The sequence below is a fragment of the Capsicum annuum genome, chromosome 2 (genome assembly GCF_002878395.1).
Source record: "Capsicum annuum cultivar UCD-10X-F1 chromosome 2, UCD10Xv1.1, whole genome shotgun sequence".
Classification (NCBI taxonomy): domain Eukaryota; kingdom Viridiplantae; phylum Streptophyta; class Magnoliopsida; order Solanales; family Solanaceae; genus Capsicum; species Capsicum annuum.
Window position 1 is genome coordinate 73208561 of NC_061112.1, and position 23543 is coordinate 73232103.

The window sequence follows — 23543 nt, forward strand, 5'->3', positions numbered from 1 at the left end:
ATATATTACGTTATATATTATGTTATATATAATTAAATTATATATAACATAATATATAACGTAATATATTCTCTCACACACATAAATTATATTTAATTAATGTATAATATATTCATAAATAAATAAATTTTGAACAGTTTACTGTTCAAAATGGTTGTAAAATATATAAATTATGTTTATTTATATATTTTAGTTTCTCTAAAAAATAATAAAAAATTTTAAGAATGAATATTTAAAGCTTAAAAAGAAATATATATATATATAAAGTTAAATAAGATGGAGGATATTTTGGTAATCACTCAATTTATTCCTAGAAATTATATCATGTATATTACTTTGAATACAACAAATCAAACAATCAATAAAAAATAATCCCAGCATAACTAATCTCAATATAACTTATTCCATCGTAACTTATCCCTACATAACTAATTTCGGTATAACTTGTTTTCAAACCAAACGACCCGTAAGAGCAATCGTGTTAATATCAATCCAAACCTTAATTTACATTTTTTTTTCTTCACAATGATGTCTTTTCGTACAACATAACACCAATATATAAGGGGATAATGGGGTCACTATGCCTAAACTCTCTGCCCATTTTAAAAGCATTTAGTGTTTGAAATGATCCAAGCACTACACCCAAGACTCAGAGTAAGCGTGTTAATATTAATCCAAACCTTAATTTACATTTTTTTTCCCTTCACAATGATAAGGCTTTTCATACAATATAACACCAATATATAAGGGGATAGTGGGGTCACTATGCCTAAACTCTCTGCCCATTTTAAAAGCATATAAAGTGTTTGAAATGATCCAAGCACTACCCCCAAGTGTCCTCTCCTCCTCCTTCCTTCGATTATTCACAACTCTCGCTCCTTCAGAATTCAATTCCTCCCTCCAAAGGCTGCGAGCGCAACCCACACACCACCGACTAGAACAACTCATACTCTCTTATTTCTCCACTACAAACAATGCCCAATATTCTTCACAGACATACGCCACACTCTTCCACGCTTGCGCCCGTCTTCATCGCCTTGATATTGGCCGAAAAATCCTCCACCACCACCACTACACGCATTCCCACGCACCTCAACAACTCTACGCTATCAATCATCTTCTTAACATGTTCGCAAAATGTGGTGATCTCGAATGTGCGCGTCAACTGTTTGATCATACCCCCAAAAGAAACATTGTTTCTTGGACTTGTCTTGTTTCGGGCTACGCTCAATATGGAATGACTGATCAATGTTTTCGGTTGTTTTCTAATATGTTAGCTCATAATTATAGACCTAATGATTTTGCTTATGCTAGTGTTCTTTCTGTCTGTGATAGTAGTTCATCGCGTGGTAGGCAAGTGCATGCACTTGTAGTCAAAACAGGTTTCGATACATGTGTTTATGTGGGTAATGCTTTGATTGCAATGTACTCGAGAAATAGTTCGATGGGTACTGGTCATTGCTGTGAGGCGTGGAAGGTTTTCAATGATATGGAATTCCATAATCTTGTTTCGTGGAATACAATGATAGCATTATTTCAAATGTGTGGACAAGGCGATAAGGCGATGAGATTTTTCTCCTTAATGCATCGTGATAGTTTGGGGTTTGATCGCGCCACTCTTGTCAGCGTACTTTCTTCTCTCTTAGGAGTGGATGAAGTTGATTTTTCATGGTCTCTTCAAAGTTGCTTCCAATTGCATTGCGTTTGTGTGAAAACGGGGCTTATACTAGATGTTGGGATTGTGACTGCTTTGGTGAAAGGTTATTCTGTTCTTCGAGGAGAGGTTAGCGATTGTTACAAATTATTTCTGGAAACAAATGGATGTCAAGATCTCATGTTGTGGACTGAAATAATTGTGGCGTTTTCGGAAAGAGATCCTGAGAAAGCTATTCTCCTTTTTCGTCAGTTGCTCCGAGAGGGATTAAGCCTAGATAGTTATGCTTTTTCTATTGCACTGAAAGCTTGTGCAGGACTCGTGACAGATAGAAATGCCTTGATGGTGCACTGCAAAGTGATTAGATCTGGTTTTGTGGATGCTGTAGTGCTTGGTAATGCATTGATACATGCATATGCAAGGTGTGGCTCGATACCTCAGGCCAATCAGGTTTTTGAGGAGATGATATACAGAGATATAGTGACATGGAATTCAATGTTGAAGGCCTATGCATGGCATGGCAAAGCAAATGAAGCATTGGGACTTTTTGGTAAAATGGATGTGAAACCTGATGCGGCCACTTTTGTTGCTTTGCTCTCAGCTTGCAGCCATGCTGGAATGGTGGAAGAAGGGATTCAAATTTTTGATGCTATGTTTGAAAAACATGGTATTGTTCCTCAACTCGATCATTATGCATGTATAGTCGATATTGTTGGCCGAGCAGGTCATATTTTCCAGGCAGAGAAAATAATAAAAGAAATGCCCATGCAGCCAGATTATGTAGTGTGGAGTGCATTTCTTGGAGCATGCCGCAAACATCGTGAATCTGGGCTGGCCCAAATAGCTGCATCTTGGTTGAAGGAGTTAGATCCAAAAAATTCATTAGGATATGTACTAATGTCAAATGTATACTGCTCAGCTCATAGCTTCGATGAAGCAGGTCATCTTAGGAAGCAAATGAGAGGGCTTGGTGTTTCGAAGCAGCCTGGATTGAGTTGGACAGAAGTTCGGGGTTTGGTGCATGAGTTTGCTTCTGGAGGCCTGCAACATCCAGACAGGACAGCTATATATACTAATCTGGAGGACTTTGTGAAAGAATTGAAACGTATTGGTTATATCCCTGAGACAACTTCATCTTTACATGACGTAGAAGAAGAACAAAAAGAAGAGCAATTATATTATCACAGTGAGAAGCTTGCACTGATATATGCTTTACTAGATTCCACCAAAGCTCCTTCCAGCTGTTGTGCCATTAAGATTATAAAAAACATCCGTATTTGTATTGATTGCCACAACTTTATGAAGTTATCATCAAAGCTAATTGAGAGGGAGATTGTTGTGAGAGATTCAAACCGTTTCCATCATTTTAAGAATGGAGCCTGCTCTTGCATTGATTATTGGTAAACTCAAGCCGATTACTGGTAAACTCAAGCCAACTAATTTCTACCTGCTTCAAGTTCAGGAACCTTCTTTGGTGTTCATCTTTCTCATGCTATCTATCCAAGTGAATCATCAAAGATTGTATCACACTTAGATTACACAAAATTGAAAGAGGTTGGATTAGGAGCATCAAGGGTGAGTATGGGCTTTCCTTTCTATCACAGTGCAGTTATGAAGAAAAAAGGTAGAAGAATTGAAGAGGCACTACCACAAAAATCACTTTTACCCTGGTCGGAGAGTGTTTTCTGATGGAGCAGTAAATTTCAAAGGTTCAGAAATTGGAGCAGCATTAGTATCAGATTTCTAATGATCAAATATTACCAGCAAATATTCATTAGCCTAGAAAAGGTACCTTTTTGCCGACAATCATATGAAATTGCCACTATAAAGATCAGTAATTGAGAGAAGAGTTTTACTTTTTCATTTCACCCAATCTTTTTTCACTCTAAATATTCCCTCCCTGGATGAAAAGAAAAAAAATGTTCCCCTGTCACTGCATCAGAGACCTCCATGTTCGTTCCACCCATTCACTCCCTGGATACTACGGAAAGACAAAGCCCAACATCACATGTTCCTGTTCAGTCTCGTTTTGAACATTCTATGACTCAAATCAGGTTAGGCATACACTCCTTTTTCTGTTATCTCTGATTGATTTCCTGCTTCCCGTCTGCCTATCCAGGTTGTATTCCTTTTTTTAAAAAATTGTTTATATGGACATGTCTATGCAGAGCGCAGACCTAAATGTAGTGCATTATTTTCATATTGTTTACTTGAAACTCTGTGAGATCGGGCAGCAAAATCGTGAGCAATTATGTTCCAAGGTTTGAAATTAATGTTTGTGGAGTCAAGTCCATCTCTTTTGAAAATTTATTATACCCAAACCTTGTATCAAGAAATTCTACATCTCGTCGTTTCTCTAACAGTCAAAAGACTCCAAACAGTTACTCCGCTGTGCCTGGTAAGGCGTTTGATGTCAGGCTTTAGGTGTCAATACACTTGAGCATCTTTGCAACTAACTTATTTGTGAAAATTCCACACAAATATTTATTTAATAGTAGAGAATAACTTTCCACATACTATTTAAGAAATACGTAAAATTATTAGTTGTGAAAGCTTTTGTGTTCAAGAACATGTTGCTAATTCTTTTGGCAAGAAAATGAATTATTACGTTCTAACAACAATTTTGGCGGCTTACCATTGCAGTTATTTTTTGTTCTGAAACATGACAATTTCTAGGTTTTATCAGGTACCACATCAAACTTTAAATGTGTTTTGAATTTGTTTTAAATTTAAGACTTGAGAATGACAGTGAGGTTGACCTCCAAGTGTAATCACCTAAGCCGTTGTTACTATGAAATGCCTCGATATCAGTGGGTGGGGTGGGGGCGGATATTATTGGGATTTCATTAGTAAAATTACGCGGGGCCGCATGTGTTAAAAATTTCGGAATTTAAAGGAGTTGGGTCGGGCTAACATCAGGCTACTATAGCGGGATTTATTTTGCTATAGCAGCATCGCTATAGCAGTGCGCATGCCGCTATAGCGGGATGACGCAGACCAAAATACCCACTTAAACGGGATTTGTTTCTTTTCTCCACTGTGGTTGGTATAAACGACGTACACTCTACCCTCCCCAGACCCCACCCCACTAGGTGGGAATACACTGGGTATGTTGTTGTTGTTGGTTGGCATAAACGACGTGGAAGGTTCAAAAAACCCTTAGGGTTGCCTCCCATATCTTGGAACCACGGAGAAGGGGAGAAGGGGTACAAATGGATACAAACCCTTGGATTTCAAGGATTAACGTGTTCGCGATCTTGGCAAGGTTGGATTTCGCTTTCGTTCGTCCTTCCTACAACTGGTTGACATCCAGGTAAGTAAGGTTGATTGTAGCATAGTCCCGTGTTAGAGAGCATGATTGTAACGTAGATGGACATGAGATTTCATGTCAAGGCCTTCGAGCACAGAGTCAGGATGGCTAAAATTTGTTAGGGTTCGGATAATGTACAATTATGAATTTTTTATATACATTGTCCTGTCACGCTATAATTATGCCTTGATATGACTGGTTCTCTGTCGTAGACTCATAAGTGGGATAGTGGGATGCACGAATTACCAGTTATTAGTTAAATCGTGAGGAAAGGCATAGCACCATGCACAAGTGGGGATGAGTTTCTAAATGATCGAGGGTGGTAATCCTTACTGTAGTTTTCAAGACATAGTGTTATAGATGTGTTGTGATTAAGGCCTTAGCCAGTAGCGTAGGTGATGGTAGTGTAGTTTAAATCCAATTTGTGCTATATGTGCGTGTTAACTACTTTGTAGTGGGGCTTGTTAGTGCATGTTATTTGGTATGGTCAATGCAAATGCTTTTTTTTTTACGTTTATGATTGTGACCTATCTCATTGCTAAATGTGGGATGTTTCAGTATTTGAAAGGTTCCCACGGGGTATTGGTGAAACAAGGTTGGTAGACACTTGTGTCTGGGATTTAGTACATGGACGAAAATTATCCCCTGCCGGTCATGTCTAGAGGATGGATGCGTCACTCATCGCGTATGTACGATGGTCAAGTGAGCTTGATGGTTCCATGAGAGAACCGAGGATTATGCTTACATGTTGATATACTTAGAATTCTTATGTGGTCCGATTGCTTGTTATATAAATTGGGATTATTGTCGTTAGGGAGAGAAAGAAGGACTTGTACATGGTGTTTATTGATCTTGAGAAGGCATATGACAAAATTCCATGGAGATTTTGTGGAGGTGCTTAGAGGCTAGAGGGGGTGCCCGTGGCTTACGGTAGGTCGATCCAGGACTTGTACGACGATGCGAAGACTCGTGTGAAGATGACAGGAGGGGATTCAGAGCCTTTTTGATTTTGATAGGGTTGCACCAGGGATCGACTCTTAGCCCGTTTTTATTTGCCTTGGTGATGGATGTTTTGACGCGACATGTCCAAGGGGAGGTGCCTTGGTGTATGTTATTTGCCGATGATATTGTACTGATTGGTGAAACACGAGGAGTTAATGATAAGTTGGAGCTTTGAAGACAGACCCTTGAGTCTAAAGGATTTAGGTTGAGCAAGACTAAGACCGAGTACTTGGAATGTAAGTTTTGTGATTTGTTGCACGAGGCGGCCGTGGTAGTGAAGCTTGATTCCCAGGTCAACCAGAAGAGTGAGTGTTTCAAGTACCTTGGGTCTATGATTCAAGGGAATGGGGAGATTGACGAGGATGTCACGCATCGTATTGGTGCAGGGTGGTTGAAATGGAGGCTCGCTTCGGGAGTTTTGTGTGATAAGAAGGTGCCTCCAAAACTCAAAGGTAAGTTCTACAGAGTGGTAGTTCGACCGACTATGTTGTATGGCGCAGAGTGTTGCCAGTTAAGAACTCTCACATACAGATGTTGAAGGTGGCGGAGATGAGAATTTTGCGATGGATGTGTGGACTTACCAGGAGGGATAGAGTTAGACATGAGATTATCCGAGAGTAGATGGGAGTGGCTTCGGTGGAGGACAAGATACGGGAAGTGAGGTTGCGATGGTTCTGACATATGATGAGGAGGGGCCTGGATGCTCCAGTACGAAGGTGTGAGAGGCTGGCTATGGATGGTTTTAGGGCGGGGTAGAGATAGGCCTAAGAAGTATTGGAGGGAGGTGATTAGACATGACATGGAGCAGTTTCAGCTTACGGAAGACATGACCCTTGATAGGAAGGTGTGGAGGAGGCGGATTAGGGTAGAGGGTTAATGGGTAGGAGTACGTCTGTGGTGTATTGGTGATATCTATGTTTTTCGAATAGATATTTTTTAGTATTACCTTGTGCGTGTCTTATTTTTGTTATTATCCTTTACTATCTGTTATTATAGTATTACCTTGTGGTTGCATGCTTTTATGTGTTTTGTTTGTTATATTGTTACCTGTCTTGAGCTGGGGGTTTATCGGAAACAACCTCTCTACTTCATTTGAGGTAGTGGGATGGACTGTGTACCACTTTATCCTCTCCAAACCCCATTTGATGGGAATACACTGGGTATGTTGTTGTTGTTGTCGTTAGAGTCGTGGCTTTCGGACTTGGATATTGTTAGAGTCAGGGGGTTAACTAGGTTATGACTGACTTGACTTTTGTCTCTTAACTTATTTCGATTTAGCTTCGCTGAACTTGATTCAATGATAATTTTGTTAACTTGTTGATTGAATACCCTATACCGCTTTTTGATACGGGGTTTGCTAAACGCATGTTGGTTGAGTGTGTATTAACTTGTGGTGTCGTATTTTGTTAAGTCTTGAGCGCTTATAAATTGGCTTGTAATTTTTATTGAGGCCGGATTGGTTATATTACATCGGGTGATGAGTTGACCAAGGAGGTTAAGGTTGATTAAGAGTTCTAGGTTAGCGGGATATAGAGAAGGACAGGTGTAAGTTAGGGAATAAATCGAGCTAATGTTCGGGGAATCGGGTGGACAGGTCACAGGTTCGATTGGGTCTCCTCCAGGTATGCTAGGTGACTTATTAGGATCTCGACTTAGGTCTAGGGCTTTCCTTGTTGTGGTTATCTTTAGAGGTTATGTTGATCCTGGGTGTGGGGTCAGACTTGGTGGTTCGGGGTGATAGAGAAGGACGAGTGTAAGTTAGGGAATAAACAAAGCTAATGTTTGGGGAATCGGGTGGACAGGTCACAGGTTCGATTGGGTTTCCTCCAGGTATACTAGGTGACTTATTAGGATCTCGACTTAGGTCTGGGGCTTTCCTTGTTGTGGTTATCTTTAGAGGTTATGTTGATCCTTGGTGTAGGGCCAGACTTGGTGGTTCGGGGTGATTAGGTCATAAGAGGAAGAACGGTGTCTCGGGAATCACAATTGAAAGATAGAAAAAAGGGTAGAAGGGAACGTTTGAGGGTTGGGAAATGAGTGAAGAGAATGCATGTTTTCCTCTACTTATTTATGTTATATTTGTGTATTCGATTCGGGTCGACCGATGAGGCTTACCAGTACGTGTGGTTTGTATTGATGCTACTCTTGCTATACCCTTTTTGGGATAGTCTTTTACAGGAATCATGTTGATTTCTTAGCTGTTGCTATAGTGATTCTTCAGCAACTCCCACTCTTCTCACTCATGGTGGAAGTATTGTCTAGTCCTTTTTTTTATTAGCAACACTTGTACCTGTTTAGATTAAATCCTAGGATAGTTATAATTGCTTACTATTTTACAAGGATTTTTCTATAATAAAGATTGTTTCATTAATTAATTAAAGACTTCCATTTGATTTCTTAAAGGAATGGTAATAGGTTCTCCTATCTAGGTGGATTAGAGTAGGTGCCCTCACGATTCGGTAATTTGGGTCATGATAATTTGGTATCAAAGCCTAGGTTACAAGTTTCCCCATACAAGAGCAAATGTCGAGTAGAGTCCTGCGGATTGGTGTGTTGATATTCACATCTAATTTTCGGGAAGTTAATGAGGCATTTTAGGAAAAAGGTTCCATTTCTTTCTTTCCTCTCGTGCGGTCATGTGGTTGATGTACAATTTGAGTCTAATTGGTATCTTAACAAGGCAAGTGGATGTCACTTGATTCCGCTTGGAAGGATACAAGCAACAGAAATTGGAATCGGGAAGGTTCCAATTAGTATCTGGCCTAATGGCTATGTAAGGCATACTAGATGACCTACTCGGGTCACCACAGGTGCTATTAGAAGATCTTAATGAGGCATGAACAAATGAAGATTGATTTGATTTTTTCCCAGATTTCATATTGTTGGAGTCCCACATCGGTGGGTTAAAGGGTCCTTGCTCTCCTTATATGGTCTGGGGCAATCCTCCCTTCATGAGCTAGCTTTTGAGGTTGAGTTAGAGCCCAAGGTCCATTTCTTTATCATGGTATCAAAGCTTCCACGATCTTGGTAAAGAATCAAAGAGTTTCAGCTGTCGGCGGGCGGCTATAATCCATATATGCCGCCCGTCTGGCCAATGATTATGTTAGCAAAAGTTGGGACACTGACTCACTGTGTATCTTTCTAGTGACTATTTTCTCATATCTTTGCGTAGCACCATGCATCTGTTCGGTGACTACTTTTTCATATCTATTTTTCTTAGCACCGTACTTCTTTTCAGTGACTATTTTCTCATATCTGATTTGCGTAGCACCGTGCATCTTTTCGGACTACTGTCTCACATCTGAGTTGCATAGCACTATGCATCTTTCTGGTGACTCCTCAGATTTAATTTACATAGTTCCGTACGTCTTTTCGGTGATTCCTCAGATCTTTTTCAGTAGGGTCGTGCCATCATTCCAACCGTGCCCAAATAATTTCTCTTTTCCAGTAGGATCGTGCCGTCATTCCGATCCTACTCATATAATTTCTATTTCTCAATAGGGTCGTGCCATCATTGCGACCCTACACATATTTCTTTTTTTAGTAGGGTCTTGTCATCATTCCGACCCTACCCATATACTTTTTTTTCCTCAGATTATAGTCATATTTCAGCCATCAAATCTAATAATCCGGCGTGTGAGCATGTTTCGACTAAGTTTCTGGTGACTTTTATGTTCAAGATCTACTCGTCTTTTGATTTCGAGATGACCCGTATATTTTATACCAGTTTTCGGCAATTTTCCAGCGACACATCGACTTTACGGCAATATTTACTACTTTTCGGATCATTTTTCCAGTTTGTTCCATTTCAATTGAGGTCTCCCAGACGTCCAAAGCAGTCCTTATCAGTTTTATTGCAGATATCTTCACCAAGTCCCTCACCGATTCTCATATTAGTTACATCCATAACAAGCTTGGTACATATGTCTTCTATGCACCAGCTTGAGGGGGAGTGTTAGAATATGAGTAGGAATAGGAATAGCATATGAAATTCTACTTGAAAAAGGATTGTAATGTAGTGTCCTATTAGGAAAAGGATTGGAATGTATTGTCTATAAAAAGGGCCTGAATGTAATAATGTAGTTACAACAAATCAATAATATTCTTCTTATTATATTTTCTCACACATATTATGATGTAGTTGTTTGATTTGCGTGAATTTTTGCTATGTAAATGTTATGAGTTGCTATGTGTTGTGGGGTGTAGGTAAAGCTTTGACTATGAGTATACTGTGGATAATGGTAAGTAAAGGTTTAAGCCAGTGCCAAAGGCTAAGAGTGCTGAGTACTCATGTTTCGTACCTATTTGAATAATTGTGAAAAGGTGCAACTATGCTGGGTCTGACTTCTAGTTGTTGCTGGAAAATCGGGAATCTGTGCTAAGCCTAGTCAAATGCATAGAATTTGCGTGGTTATGTCTATTGACAGGGCTAAAGTTTACCGATTGTGTAAAACAAGGTTTGAATCCACAATAGCGAGGTAGTTTAAAAAGGAATTTCTCTTGTAATTATATTTTCGTGAAACTTAGTGTGTAATAAAGTGGTGTTAGTGGTTTGTTATAAAGCGTCTGAACTCGTTTCTAGGCGATTAACAAGGCATAAATGTGGCTGAAATTGCAGTACTAGTATTAAGGGGGTTCGAAAAGAAATGGTTATGACAAAAATCTGGGCGACCACTATCTGTGCCACTATAGCTGCCTACACACGAGCGAGGCAGTGGCAGTAGCCTGTTTTGACCCTTGCTTTGGCTTTTTTATTTGGACATTTTGAGTAGGGAACATTGCTTGAATATAAAAAATTGTGTAAATCCCATACAAATAGGTTATATTATTAATGCGGGGAAGGGTAAGATTAGCATCCATGTGCAGGAAATTAAAAAAGGAAAGTATAATGTCTACTACATGCCCCAAATGGGGGCAAACCAATCACCATCATAAAATAAGTGGGGAGGGGAAAAAGGAACCTAGTTGGGTGCCCAGTCAGTCGCGGGTTGCTGGGGCAGGGTCGTTTCCCTTTGCACTACTCAGGAAGGGAAACGTCTTTGTGTCCTCCGGCTCTAATTGGGAAAGCTCTTGGTTGGGTGCCACACACCCGAACAATGACCTTTATGGTCTTTTATATTCGGACAAGCAAGTGATCCCAGGAGCGTTTCTTCCTCTTTCGTCGAGCTCTTAGCGGAGCGTTGACATGGCAATGGAAGGGGCGGTGGAACCTTGCTCCATGGACCTCCTAACTGCGGCCAAATCTGCCTCCAACTAGCTGCTAGGGATCAGGGGCTGGGACTGGGAGGGAGGGGTATCATCATCATCATCCTCGTCTACCTCAAAGGTATCTTCCATAGCTCTGCTACTCTCTGGCCCACCTGCCTTTTTCTTCTTTCTCTTCTGGGACGAGGGCGCTCTCACCAAGAGAGGGTGAAAGGGGATGTCCATCTGTCCACCACGGGTGAGAGGGTGAAAGGGGATGTCCATCTGTCCACCACATCATTAGGCTCCTTCGGTACCCCAACATGCCTGCACAACTCAGATGCCAGTCCAGGGAGGTAGGGACCCTTTTTAGTGCCTCGGTAGAAGTCCTTCCACTCCATCACAATCTGGCCCAGCATTCAGTCGAATGCCTCAATAGCGCAGGCCACCACCAAGGCCCAAGGATAGGTCACGTCAGTAGTGTTGTTCGACGAACGATTCCTTCGGATCACCGGGTTTAGCCACGTCTTAGCTCGGCTTAAAAGTAAGTACTGGTGACACCCTCAGTCGAAGTTCAGTAGACCTGCTCCCTTAACTCCTCCGGAACCAAAGTGTCCCACAGCCATACCATGTCCATCTCCTAGGCCTTAGCTATGTAATCGACATTGGAGGCGTGGGGCACTCCGAGCACCTCATTTATAGTGCGAGAGTCAATCGGGACGTCCAATCCTCGGATGCGGATGGTGAGGCAGGGGAATCCCAAAACATAGTACGGAGTATGGCATAGAACTCCCTCACCCAGCTAGAGACTCGGTCGGGGGAGCTACCACCAATGGGTCCCAACTGAACTCCTGCAGTCGGTTGTAGAATTTAGGCGCTATGCCGAAGCCCTGTTCAAAGCAAAGCCCCATTGGACGGTACTTACGGTATCGTGCCCGACTAGCTTCGTCGAGAAATCTTTCGTAGGCAGGTGTTTCCTTGATTACCAACCATTATAGATGTTTAACCTACAAATTTCGACAAGGGAACTCGTTTGAAATCATCAAGCGTCAAGAAAGTATCGAACTAAAAAGTTTAATAAATTTCAGCTTTTAGTTGGGAATTTCTCCGCTATAGTGGTGCCCCTATACCGATGAAGGCCGCTATAACGACCATCTTCGTCCCCAACAGTCAGGGGGTGCAAAAATGGCGCCCCTTAACTCAAGTTCACCTGTTTCCAGTTTCGAACTCGGATTAGTTCTCCAAAAGTATCCTAGAACTATTTTACACAAATTCGGGCATGATAACTCCTAAATCATGCTCAAATCGTCAATTCAAAACCAAAAAGGACCCTTTGCATTCTCCTTTATTTCGGCTTACTTTAACCTGTAATTTTGAGTTTCTTATGCCCAAAACGCAATTGAAGCGTTCTAAACGTAAGAAAAGCAGCCATGCTTTGAATTTCGATTCAAACAAGCCCCAAGAATCGAATTTTAAAACTCAACTCAAAAATCCCTTTATTCGACATGATTCTAGCCTAACGCATGCAATTTCGCGAGTAATCAAGTATTAGAGAGTAAGGGAGTTGAATGTTACCTTGTTTCAACGACGTGAGTGAAGTGATTGGGTGAGGGGGGAGTTTAATTTTCGAGAGAAGGAGAGAAATAGGCAATGAACCCATTTCTCCCCTCTTTAAACTGCTTTGGGCCGCATGCGCCGCTATAACGGGGTCCCTCCTCGAGTTCCACAAAATTTTTGGATTTCAAAATTTTTAAGTACCCTGTTCGATGTTTGTAGTTGACGAGTTTTCGGGTGTTTGGAGAATAAATTCCTTGTTTCGCGTTGTGCCTTGTGCGCACGAAATATCTCTTTTAGTTAGATCGGTAACAGGGATTCAATACTAGAAGTCTAGTGATTGGGTTTAGGTATTTGTATTATGTGAATTCGCCGAGTATCTCAATTACAAAATAGGGTCCAAGTATCAGTAATTAGTTGCGTACGCGTACGACCTCACAGGAAGGGTGGTAAATTCAAAAATCTAGATCCAGACGATTCATTCTTTGACATTCCGGGGACGAACATGGGTAAATTGATATTTGTTGTAATGACCTAAGCCGTCGTTACTAGGAAACGCCTCAATATTAGTGCAGGGTGAGGATATTATCGGGATTTCATTAGTAAAATTATGCGGGGCCATGTGTGTTAAAAAATTCAGAACTTAATGGAGTTGGGTCGGGCTGAAGTCAGGCTGCTATAGCGGGATTTTTTCTACTATAACGGTGCGCATGCCGCTATAGCGGGATAATGCAGACTAGAATACCCACTTTAGCGGGTTTTATTTCTTTTCTCCACTGTGGTTGGAATAAACAACGTGAGAGGCTCCAAAAACCCTTAGGGTTGCCTTCCATATCTTGGAACCATGGAGAAGAGGAGAAGGGGTACAGATGGGTGCAAACCCATGAATTTTCAAGGATTAATGTGTTAGCGATCTTGGCAAGGTTGGATTTTGCTTTTGTTCGCTCTTCCTACAGCTGGCTGACATCCAGCTTAGCTGAGGTTGTAGAGAGCATGATTGTAACGTAGATGGACATGAGATTTCATGTCTAGGCTTTCGGGCACGGAGTTAGGATGGCTAAAATTTGTTAGGGTTCGGGTAACGTACAATTATGGATTGTTTATATACATTGTCATGTCACCCTATACTTATGCCTTGATCTGAATGGTTCTGTGTCGTAGACTCATAATTGGGGTAGTGGGAGGTACGAATTACTGGTTATTAGTTAAATCTTGAGTAAAGGGATAGCACCATGTAAAGATGGGGGCAAGTTTTCAAATGATCTAGGGTGGTAATCTTACTGTAGTTTTCAGGACATAGCGTTATGGATGAGTTGTGATTAAGGCTCTAACCAGTAGCACAGGTGTTGGTATTGTAGTTTAAATCCAATTCGTGCTATATGTGCGTGTTAACTACTTTGTAGTGGGGCTTGTTAGTGCATGTTGTTTGGCATGGTCAATGCAAATGATCTTTTTTACGTTGTATGATTTTGACCTATCTCATTGCTAAATGTGGAATGTTTCGATAGTGAAATGTTCTCACAGGATTTTGGTGAAACAAGGTTGGCAGACACTTGCGTCTGGGATTTAGTATATAGACAGAGATTGTCCCCTGCAGGTCATGTCTAGTGGGTGGATGCATCACCATAGCGTGTATGTAGGAGGGTCAAGTGAGCTTGACGGTTCCATGAGAAAATCGGGGATTATGCTTACATGTTGAGATAATTGGAATTCTTATGTGGTCCAGTTGCTTGTCATATAAATTGGGACTGCTGTCATTAGAGTCATGGTTTGCTGACTTGGATATTCTTAGAGTACGGGGGTTGACTAGGTTATGGTTGAAATTTGGTGATAACTTTGTTAATTTGTTTGTTGAATATCCTATACCGCTTATTTGATACTAGGTGTGCTAAATGTATGTTGTTTGAGTGTGTATTAACTTGTGGTGTCGTATTTCTGTGATGTCTTGACCGCTTATAAATTGGCTTGTAATTTGTTATGTAACTTATGCACTAATCGAATAACGAACGAAATTGGGAATTTTATTGATATATCGAATTACAACTCCACTAGCTATTACACTGAAATTCACCACTAAATGGGAAGTTTAAGCTAATTGGAAACTACTAAGAATATCCGACGTCCAAGCTCCATTGTCACTGTAATGGCGGAACTGGGTGGTAGAACTGGGAGGGAGAAGAGAGAATTTAGGTTAGAATGAGAAGAGAAGAGGAAGAAGAAGAGAAGAGAGATAAAGAGGAGGGAAAGTTTGTTAGGAAATTTATGAGTCTTGTCATAATCCCCAACTGCTAAGTAATGGCCATTTTAATATCTTCCTGGATTAATCTTCACCGTTGGATCTTCCCTAATTGAATTGATCTGGTCCACTCATCTATTTCTACTGATCAGATGTGATGCTCCCACGTGTCCTTCTAGATCCCCCTAATTCTACAAAATCAGCAAAACCTTTATTCAACTAACTTCATAGGATCCTTACAATACCTCCCCGACAAAAAGCGACCTTGACCTCAAGGTCGAGATGGGGTCAACTGAGCCACGAAATCTGGAAATTGACTACGAACAAAGCCCCAGTCTTCCCAGGTAGCCTCGTCTATGCCCAAATTTGCCCACTGCACCAGATGCTTGACTTGGGCTGAGTTGTTCACCTTGACAAGTCGCCGATCTAAAATAGCAATGGGTTGCGTTAAGATGTTGCCATTAGAATCGCAGGATGGGGGTTGTTGCTGAGGTTGGATTGCGGGACCCACCCGACGTCTCAGCTGAGAAACGTGAAAAACAGGATGGATTTGGGAGTCAGCTGGAAGTTCAAGACAGTAAGCCACTGATCCGATTCGCTGCAAGATTTTGTAAGGTCCATAATATTTTGTACTCAACTTCAAATTTCTGCGAACTGACACAGATGTCTGTCTATAGGGCTGGAGCTTGAGGTATACAAGATCTCCCACCTCCAAGGTACGTTCCGACCTATGCTGGTCTGCAAAAAATTTCATTCGAGCCTGAGCGTGACACAGGTTGTCCTTCAACTGCTGTAAAAGTAACTGCCTTTGAGCTAAGAATGATCCAACCGTAGTGCTTGTGGGGTAGGGTAGAGACCCTAGTGGAACAACTGGGGATGGTAACCCATACAGAGCCTGAAATGGGGTGGTTTTGAGGGCAGAGTGGTGCTTAGTGTTGTACCACCATTTGGCTAAAGGCAAGCATTTAGATCATTGTGAGGGATTAAAAGAGGTCATAACCCTTAAGTAGGTCTCTAGACATCTATCCAGTCTCTCCGTTTGACAGTCAGATTGGGGGTGGTAAGAAGTGGATAATGACAGAAGTGGATTTAAAGAGTTGTTGCCAAAATTGGCTAGTGAAGATAGCATCCCTATCAGTGATAATTGTGTAGGGAAGACCATGTAACTTGTAGATTTCTTTTAGGAATAATCCAGCAACAGAAGCAGCTGTATAGGGGTGTTTTAGTGCTAGAAAATGACCATATTTGGTCAATCTGTCCACCACCACTAGGATCACATTCTTGTTGGATGAGGTGGGAAGGCCATCAACGAAATCCATGGCAATGTCTTGCCATGGTTGCTCTGGAACAGGAAGTGGCTGGAGCAGGCCTGGTGTCATCACTTTCTCAATCTTAACCCTCTGGCATATATCACATTCTGCAACCCATTTAAACAACTCCTCTTTCATTTTGGCCAATAGAAAAAATTCTTAACTCTTTTGTAAGTACCCATCTGCCCTGAATGACCACCAACTGGTGCAGCATGCAAGGCAAGGAAAATCTTCCTCCCGAGATCAACACCTCTACCAACAAAAATTCGTTGTTTGTACCTGATCACCCCTTGCTGGAGAGTGTAATGTTGTTTAGAGTCTGGGCTGGTGATGCGTTCTGTCAGCAACTGTGAGGACATTGGATCAGGTTCATAGCTATTCACTATTTCCTGCATCCAAGTAGGTTCAGAGGAGGTGATGGCATTAAGAGAAGACCCTTCAGATTCTAAATTTCTTCTAGATAGTGCATCTGTAACTCGATTATCCACCTTTTTTTTTATTGTACTTCATAATCCAGCCCTAGGATCTTAACAAGTCCCTTTTGCTGCGAGGCAGTTGTCACTTTCTGTTCAAGGAGGTATTTAAGGCTGTGATGATCAGTCTTGATAATAAAGTGACCCCCTTGTAAATAATGCCTCCATCTGTCCACGGCAGCTAAAACAACCATATATTCCTTCTCATATGTAGACAACCCCCAATGTTTAGGTGTAAGAGCCTTGCTGAAAAAGGCTAGTGGCCTACCCTCTTGCATGAGAACTGCACCAATGCCTCTGGAGCCTACTTGAGTGTCTGAAAGGCAGAATCTGCTTCTAGACACCATTCATAAGCATTTTTCTTGAGTAAATTTGTCAAGGGCTTACTAATGAGCCCATATGATCTAATGAACCTCCTGTAATACCCTGTAAGGCCCAAAATCCTCTCAAGGATTTAGGGGTGGGCCAATTCACCATTGCCTCAATTTTAGAGGGGTCAGTAGAAACCCCATCACTAGTAATAATATGCCCCAAGTACTCGACTTGAGACTGACAAAAGGCACATTTTGACCTTTTAGCAAACAACTTCTCCTTTCTTAAAATGCCCAAAACCTTCTTCAAATGTATAGTATGAGCATGAATGTCGGGACTGTAGGCTAAGATATCATAAAAAAAAACTAACACAAACAGCCTCAAATAGTCTTGGAATATAGAGTTCATTAGGCTTTGGAAGGTGGCTGGAGCATTAGTCAAGCCAAATGGCATAACCTTGAATTCATAGTGGCCTAAATGAGTTCTAAAGGATGTTTTGGGGATATCTGCTTCATTCATTCTTATTTGGTGGTAGCCAGCCCTAAGGTCTATCTTGGAAAATATATAAGAGCCATGCAATTCATCTAACAAATCATCAACCAAAGGTATAGGAAACTTGTCTTTAATAGTAAGTTTGTTTAATTCCCTATAGTCAATGCAGAATCGCCAACTTCCATCCTTCTTTTTAACTAGTAAAACAGAGGAGGAGAATGGGGAGTGACTGGGTTGAATGATACCACTGCTTAGCATTTCTTTGACTTGTTTTTCAATTTCATTTTTCTGAAAAAAGTTATATCTATATGGTCTGATACTTACAGGTGCTGCTTCAGGTTTGAGAGGGATAAAATGATCATGTTGTCTGCTTGTGGTAAAGTTTTAGGCTCCTCAAACACGTCCTCATGCTGTTGCAGTAACTCAGTGATCATTGGAGGTAATTCATTTGACTTCTTTTCCAAGTCCTCTGCGGTAATTGTGAACAAATGCCCCCAAACCTCCTTTCCCTTCTTGAACAGTTGTCTTAAGTGGCTCCCTGACATACTCTGTAATAAGGCCTTACTGTAGATTCCTCTTAACTCCACCCTTTTTCCATTGTGTGTTGCCTCAGCCTTGTAAGCCACAAAATCTAAGAGTACAGGGTTGTGTGCTCTCATCCAATCCACACCCAAAATCATATCAGATCCTCCCAGTTTAATCAACCTAAATGAGTCTTCAAATTCAATGCCTTGGGGGAATCTTAGTAGCTTAGTTGGTTAGTTACCTAGACTCTCACCTTGTTGGTAAGGGTTCGATTCCCCACATTGTAATACCCTCCCCCATTCCCCTTCCCCTACCCCCAATTTAAAAAAAATAAAATTCAATGCCCTGAATTTTCCACCTTAGCTTGGGGCAAGAGTATAAGCTCATCACTCTCCATTAGCCACCGTAACTCTCATAGGTCTGTCTTCCCTAACTACACAACCTATCAGTTTTGCAGTCTCCATATCCAAGAAACTATGGGTGCTTCCGGAGTTTAATAACATTGTCAAGACTCTTTTCTTGGCTGTCCCATTGAGTTTGATGGTGTTTGGGTCCTCAGTCCCTGATAAAGCATTCAGGCTAACGGCCTCATCTATAACCTCTGTATCTGGCAATTCATCAATGTTCTCTATCACCCCTGCTGCATTAACTGTTGATTCTTCTTCAACGCTTTCTATCACAGCTTATATGGTATTAAACTGCTTATTCTTACATTGATGGCCTTGGAACCACTTGTCTCCACATCTGTAGCATAGGTTGTGATTCCTTTTAACCCCCACGTGTGCATTTCCTCCATTTCCTGGTCCTCTTAACCAACCACCAGGAGTTTTGCAAGCAAGAGTGCTAGAGCCATAGCTCTGAGGTGGCCCCCTATTCCAAGGCCTTTTACCCTTGTTATTCCAACTATCAATCACCTTCTCCTGGTGTCTTGCCTTGTTGACCGCCTGAGTTAAAGTGAATGGACTTAACATTCGTACAGTGTGTTTAATGTCTTCCTTCAACCCTTCCACGAAAAATTCTAGGAAGAAACTTTCAGGAATAGTAGGGTTCCTAATCAACACCCCCACTTTTAATTCTTCAAATTTCTCTAAGTACTCGTTCACTGTACCCGTCTGTTCAATCTTCTTAAATTCTCCAATTAAAATGAGTTTACTGTTATTTGCGTCCTCAAATCTCTTGCATATTTCTTCACTATATTCTCGCCAACTAACTGTTCCGTTGCTTATATGATAGGAGAAAAACCATGATAGCCTTACCATTGAAGTGGAGGACAGCTGCATCAAGTTTATGCTGCGAATCCACAATGCCATTTATACTGGAAATTGCGTTCACACTTGCGCAACCATGAACAAGGTTCATCCCCATCAAAATAAGGAATTTCGAACCGAGCTGCTTGGTGATTTCTTCCCCTTGCGCCATCAGGCCACTCCTGGCCCCTCGGTCTATGTGACCCTTCAGATGGACCCGACTCACCACCATTGCAGGCAGTGGCGGAGCCAGACTTTTAGTTAAGGGTGTTCATATTTTTTCTTGGGCAAAGAATTGTTTAAAAAACAAAGAAAATAAGGAGGGAAAGTTTGTTAGGAAATTTACGAGTCTTGTCATAAGAAGAGAATAGGAAGAAAAAGAGAAGAAGAGAGATAAGGAGGAGGGAAAGTTTGTTAGGAAATTTACGAGTCTTGTCATAATCCCCAACTGCCAAGTAATGGCCCTTTTAATATCTTAATTTACCAGTCTTGTCATAATCCCCAACTGCCAAGTAATGGCCCTTTTAATATCTTCCTGGATTAATCTTCACTGTTGGCCCTTTTAATATCTTCCTGGATTAATCTTCACCGTTGGATCATCCCTAATTGAATTGATCTGGTCCACTCATCTATTTCTACTGATCAGATGTGATGCTCCCACATGTCCTTCTAGATCCCCCCAATTCTGCAAAATCAGCAAAACCCTTATTCAACTAACTTCATAGGATCCTTACATAATTCTTGTTGAGGCCTGACTGGTTATATTACCTCAGGCGGTGAGTTGACCAAGGAGGCTAAGGTTGATTAAGGAGTTCTATGTTAGCAGGATATGGAGAAGGGCGACTGTAAGTTAGGAAATAAATTCGAGCTAATGTTCGGGGAACCGGGTGGACAGGTCACAAGTCTGATTGGGTCTCCTCCAGGTATGCTAGATGACTTATTAGGATCTTGACTTAGGTCTAGGGCTTCCCTCATTGTGGTTATCTTTAGAGGTTATGTTGATCCTTGGTGTGAGGCCAGACTTAGTGGTCCGGGTGATAGAGTAAAAGAGAAAGAGCGGTATCTCGGGAATCATAATCGAAAGATAGAAAAAAGGTAGAAAGAGGGAACGTTTGAGGGTTGGGAAATGAGTTAAAAGAATGCATGTTTTCCTGCGTTTATTTATGTTATATTTGTGTAATTCAATTCGTGTCGACCGATGAGGCTTACCAGTACGTGTGGTTTGTACTGATGCTACTCTTGCTATACAAATTTCGAAATATAGTCTTTTGCAGGGATTAGTATTGGTTTCTTGGCTGTTGTGGTAGTGATTCTTCAACAGCTCCCACTCTTCTCACTCATGGTGGAAGTTATGTCCGATCCTTATTTCTAATAGCTTCTCTTGTACCTGTTTAGACTAAGATCCTAAAATAGTTATATTTACTTAATGTTTTACAAGGATTTTTCTGTAATAAAAATTGTTTTGTTAGCTAATTAAAGACCTCTGCTTGATTTCTTAAAGGGATGGTAAGGGTTCTCCGATCTAGGTGGATTAGGGTAGGTGTCACCACGATCCAATAATTTGGATCGTGATACCAATTGTTCTCTCTGCCACAGTTTTATCTAGTCGCGGAACGGTTCCATTCACCAGAACTTTTGCTTGGTGACTCTTCTCTAGCTGATGTTAGTTTGAGGCCACTGTTGAGGCAATGATGAAAATTTCCTTGAAAATCAGCAGGGCAAGAGAATGGTGACTCGTATCTTGTCAGGGAAATCCAGTTGGATGGCGACATTGATGCAACTGAAGCGTGGAAACCATGGCAGTGTTCCATCTTCTTTGCTTCTAATGGCACTACCATGAATCAGAGCCTCAATTTTCTGTTATTGTTTTGGCTTGTCACTGCTTCCTTTGGACTTGGATTCATGCTCATTTGTAGTCACACACTTAAAAGGTAATTTTTCTTCTCATTTTGGATGGTTAGCTGATTCAATGACTGCAATTTCAATGTGTTTTTCTTTTGTAAAGTTCAGTTTTTCACCTACCCTATATATGTAATATCTTGCTGCCTGATTTGTTTTGGTTGAATGCCTATGCTCTGTTTTGTTGTACAACTTGTGTTTTAGGAACCATGTTTTGATTTTCTATTCTTCTATGTGAATTTGGTCCAGTTATCTCTGCTATCTTGAAAATAATAGTTTGAACTCCAGTAAATATGCTTAGAATAAGTTTTTACTCAAAGCTACTAGTTCAACATAGTTAATTATATTATAAACATGCGTCTGAGGTACGTCAAAGGGTGATTCCTTAAATATAACTTATTTTACGCTTAGCTTAGTAATTCTGTGTTAGTCCATCTTTAAGGATGTGTACTGCGAAACATAGATATGATCATACCAAATTCCAATTTTCTGGCTTTTCTATTTTTCGTGAACATCAGGTTTTCTGAATTTTTCTCTTTTTTGTCACGACCCAAAAAATCTGAAGGGTCATGATGAGACCTACAGTAACCTTCCGGTAGGTAAGTCAAACCTTTCCCAAAATATCAGAAGAACAACAATCATGCGGAAACAAAAGGAATAGCAGAAACAAGTCATCACTTAGCTTTCATATAAATATATAACAACATATCCAGTATAGTCCCATGCATCAAGGCACTCGATCTTTGACCTGAAGGTAACAAGCCGTCTAATCACCATGCCATGTGAGGGGATGTGACTAGCTGACATCATGTACTTATAGCAATTACACACATACTAACAGACATTTAATCACAGAGCCGTAGGACTTTGACCTAGCAACTTAACTGTATACGACAGGACTTTAACCCAAGTTAGCTTAACTGGATGCAACTTTAACCCAAATTGGATTAACTTACACTAACATGTGTTGTTTGGGGCAATTATCATAGACAACACCCTCTAGGCAATCTAAGTGGTGCTCCCAAAACATGTATTGTATCATTGGTATCATATTTGGCTCATTGTCCCCTTCATAATATTTGGCCCATTGAACTTTCATAATCTTTGGCGTATTGGCCCTTTTTCATTAAGTCAATATTTGTCTCATTATCCCTTGTTCCTCAAATCATATATTTGGCTCCTTAGCCCTTTTCATATTTTTAACATCATTTTACAAGTCATGGCACAAGCAAGAATACTTCAAGCGTGATGCAAGCATTTTAAGGAAATCATGGACTTCATCAATTCTTAGACGTTAGGATGTCATAAGAGATTTCATAAGACTCTTCGAACTTGAGACATTGAGAGCATATGTATGACATGGAGGGTACATGACTTTGAGGATGATTACCATGAAGATTTCGGGAATTTAGAGTACTTGGCATTGAGGACACTAGTATTTCATACTTAAGTGCATATCAATTCATACGGGGAACACATCGAATAGGAGAACATATCATAGAAGAGGCTCATCTAGGATTTCCTGAATTTGGGAGGTCAGCTTTATATGCCTTGATTCCAACTCTTGACGTACAACGACTATTAAATACTCCTTGCCAACTTTAATTTACATCCATGGTTATGATGAAGACTAGTACAAGCAAGCAAGCATCAATCCCAAGACATTAGGCAATTTATCGAACATCCAGTGACCACTGAGCTCCAAAGCCCTCCAACAATGGTGTTTTCTCTATCCTCAACCTTCCTTTTTGCCAACAACGCTACATAAACCTCCTACGAGGTCAACCAATAATTCCCAAGGCACCAAAGCAGCTAAAACAATCCCACACCCTCCATCCATCTCATACAATTATCAACACTTGGACCGACAACTTTTGTTCATTATCTCGTGAGTCCTGACTGTAAAACACGCTTAAATTGCTAAATTGTACTCATACCCGAAGGTAGAAAGAAGACCTTACCTCAATCGATGAAACCATTACTTCCTCACTTGGATTCACTATGAAGAAATCCTTGATTTTAGAATCCAAAGGTTAACTAAAGGTGAGATTGATGTACTTGATGAAGCATTTAACTAGGAAGGTCATGGAGTAGCTTACTATGATCTTGGAGGTCTTGGAGGAGTGAAAAATTGAGAGAAATCAGTCGAGGTTTGCTCAAATTAAAATGAGCAAAATGAACTTAAATTAGCATCAGGTGTCGCAGACCACTTTGGCATCTCACGCCAAAACTTTACTAGTTGGCACTAGTAGTAGAACGTACATAACTTTTTTACATAGCTCGGGTTGACAAACGTTTTGATGAGTTGAAAACTAGAGTTGAACACCATTAATTTGATAGGTAAT

General features: G+C 40.8%; 2 protein-coding genes across 2 annotated transcripts; one reads left to right on the top strand and one right to left on the bottom strand.

Moving 5' to 3' along the window:
- Nucleotides 1-605: 605 nt before the first annotated feature.
- Nucleotides 606-21408, top strand: LOC107858519 (pentatricopeptide repeat-containing protein At1g71420). Its single transcript, XM_016703221.2, has 2 exons — nucleotides 606-3708; nucleotides 21017-21408. The coding sequence occupies exon 1, from the start codon at nucleotides 812-814 to the stop codon at nucleotides 3056-3058; it is 2247 nt and encodes a 748-aa protein (XP_016558707.1). The 5' UTR covers nucleotides 606-811; the 3' UTR covers nucleotides 3059-3708; nucleotides 21017-21408.
- LOC124896187 lies at nucleotides 16385-18207 on the bottom strand. The gene is made up of 3 exons (XM_047407710.1): nucleotides 17852-18207; nucleotides 16756-17059; nucleotides 16385-16639 (listed from the first exon to the last, which is right to left on the bottom strand). The coding sequence occupies exons 1-3, from the start codon at nucleotides 18205-18207 to the stop codon at nucleotides 16385-16387; spliced, it is 915 nt and encodes a 304-aa protein (XP_047263666.1).
- Nucleotides 21409-23543: the final 2135 nt, after the last annotated feature.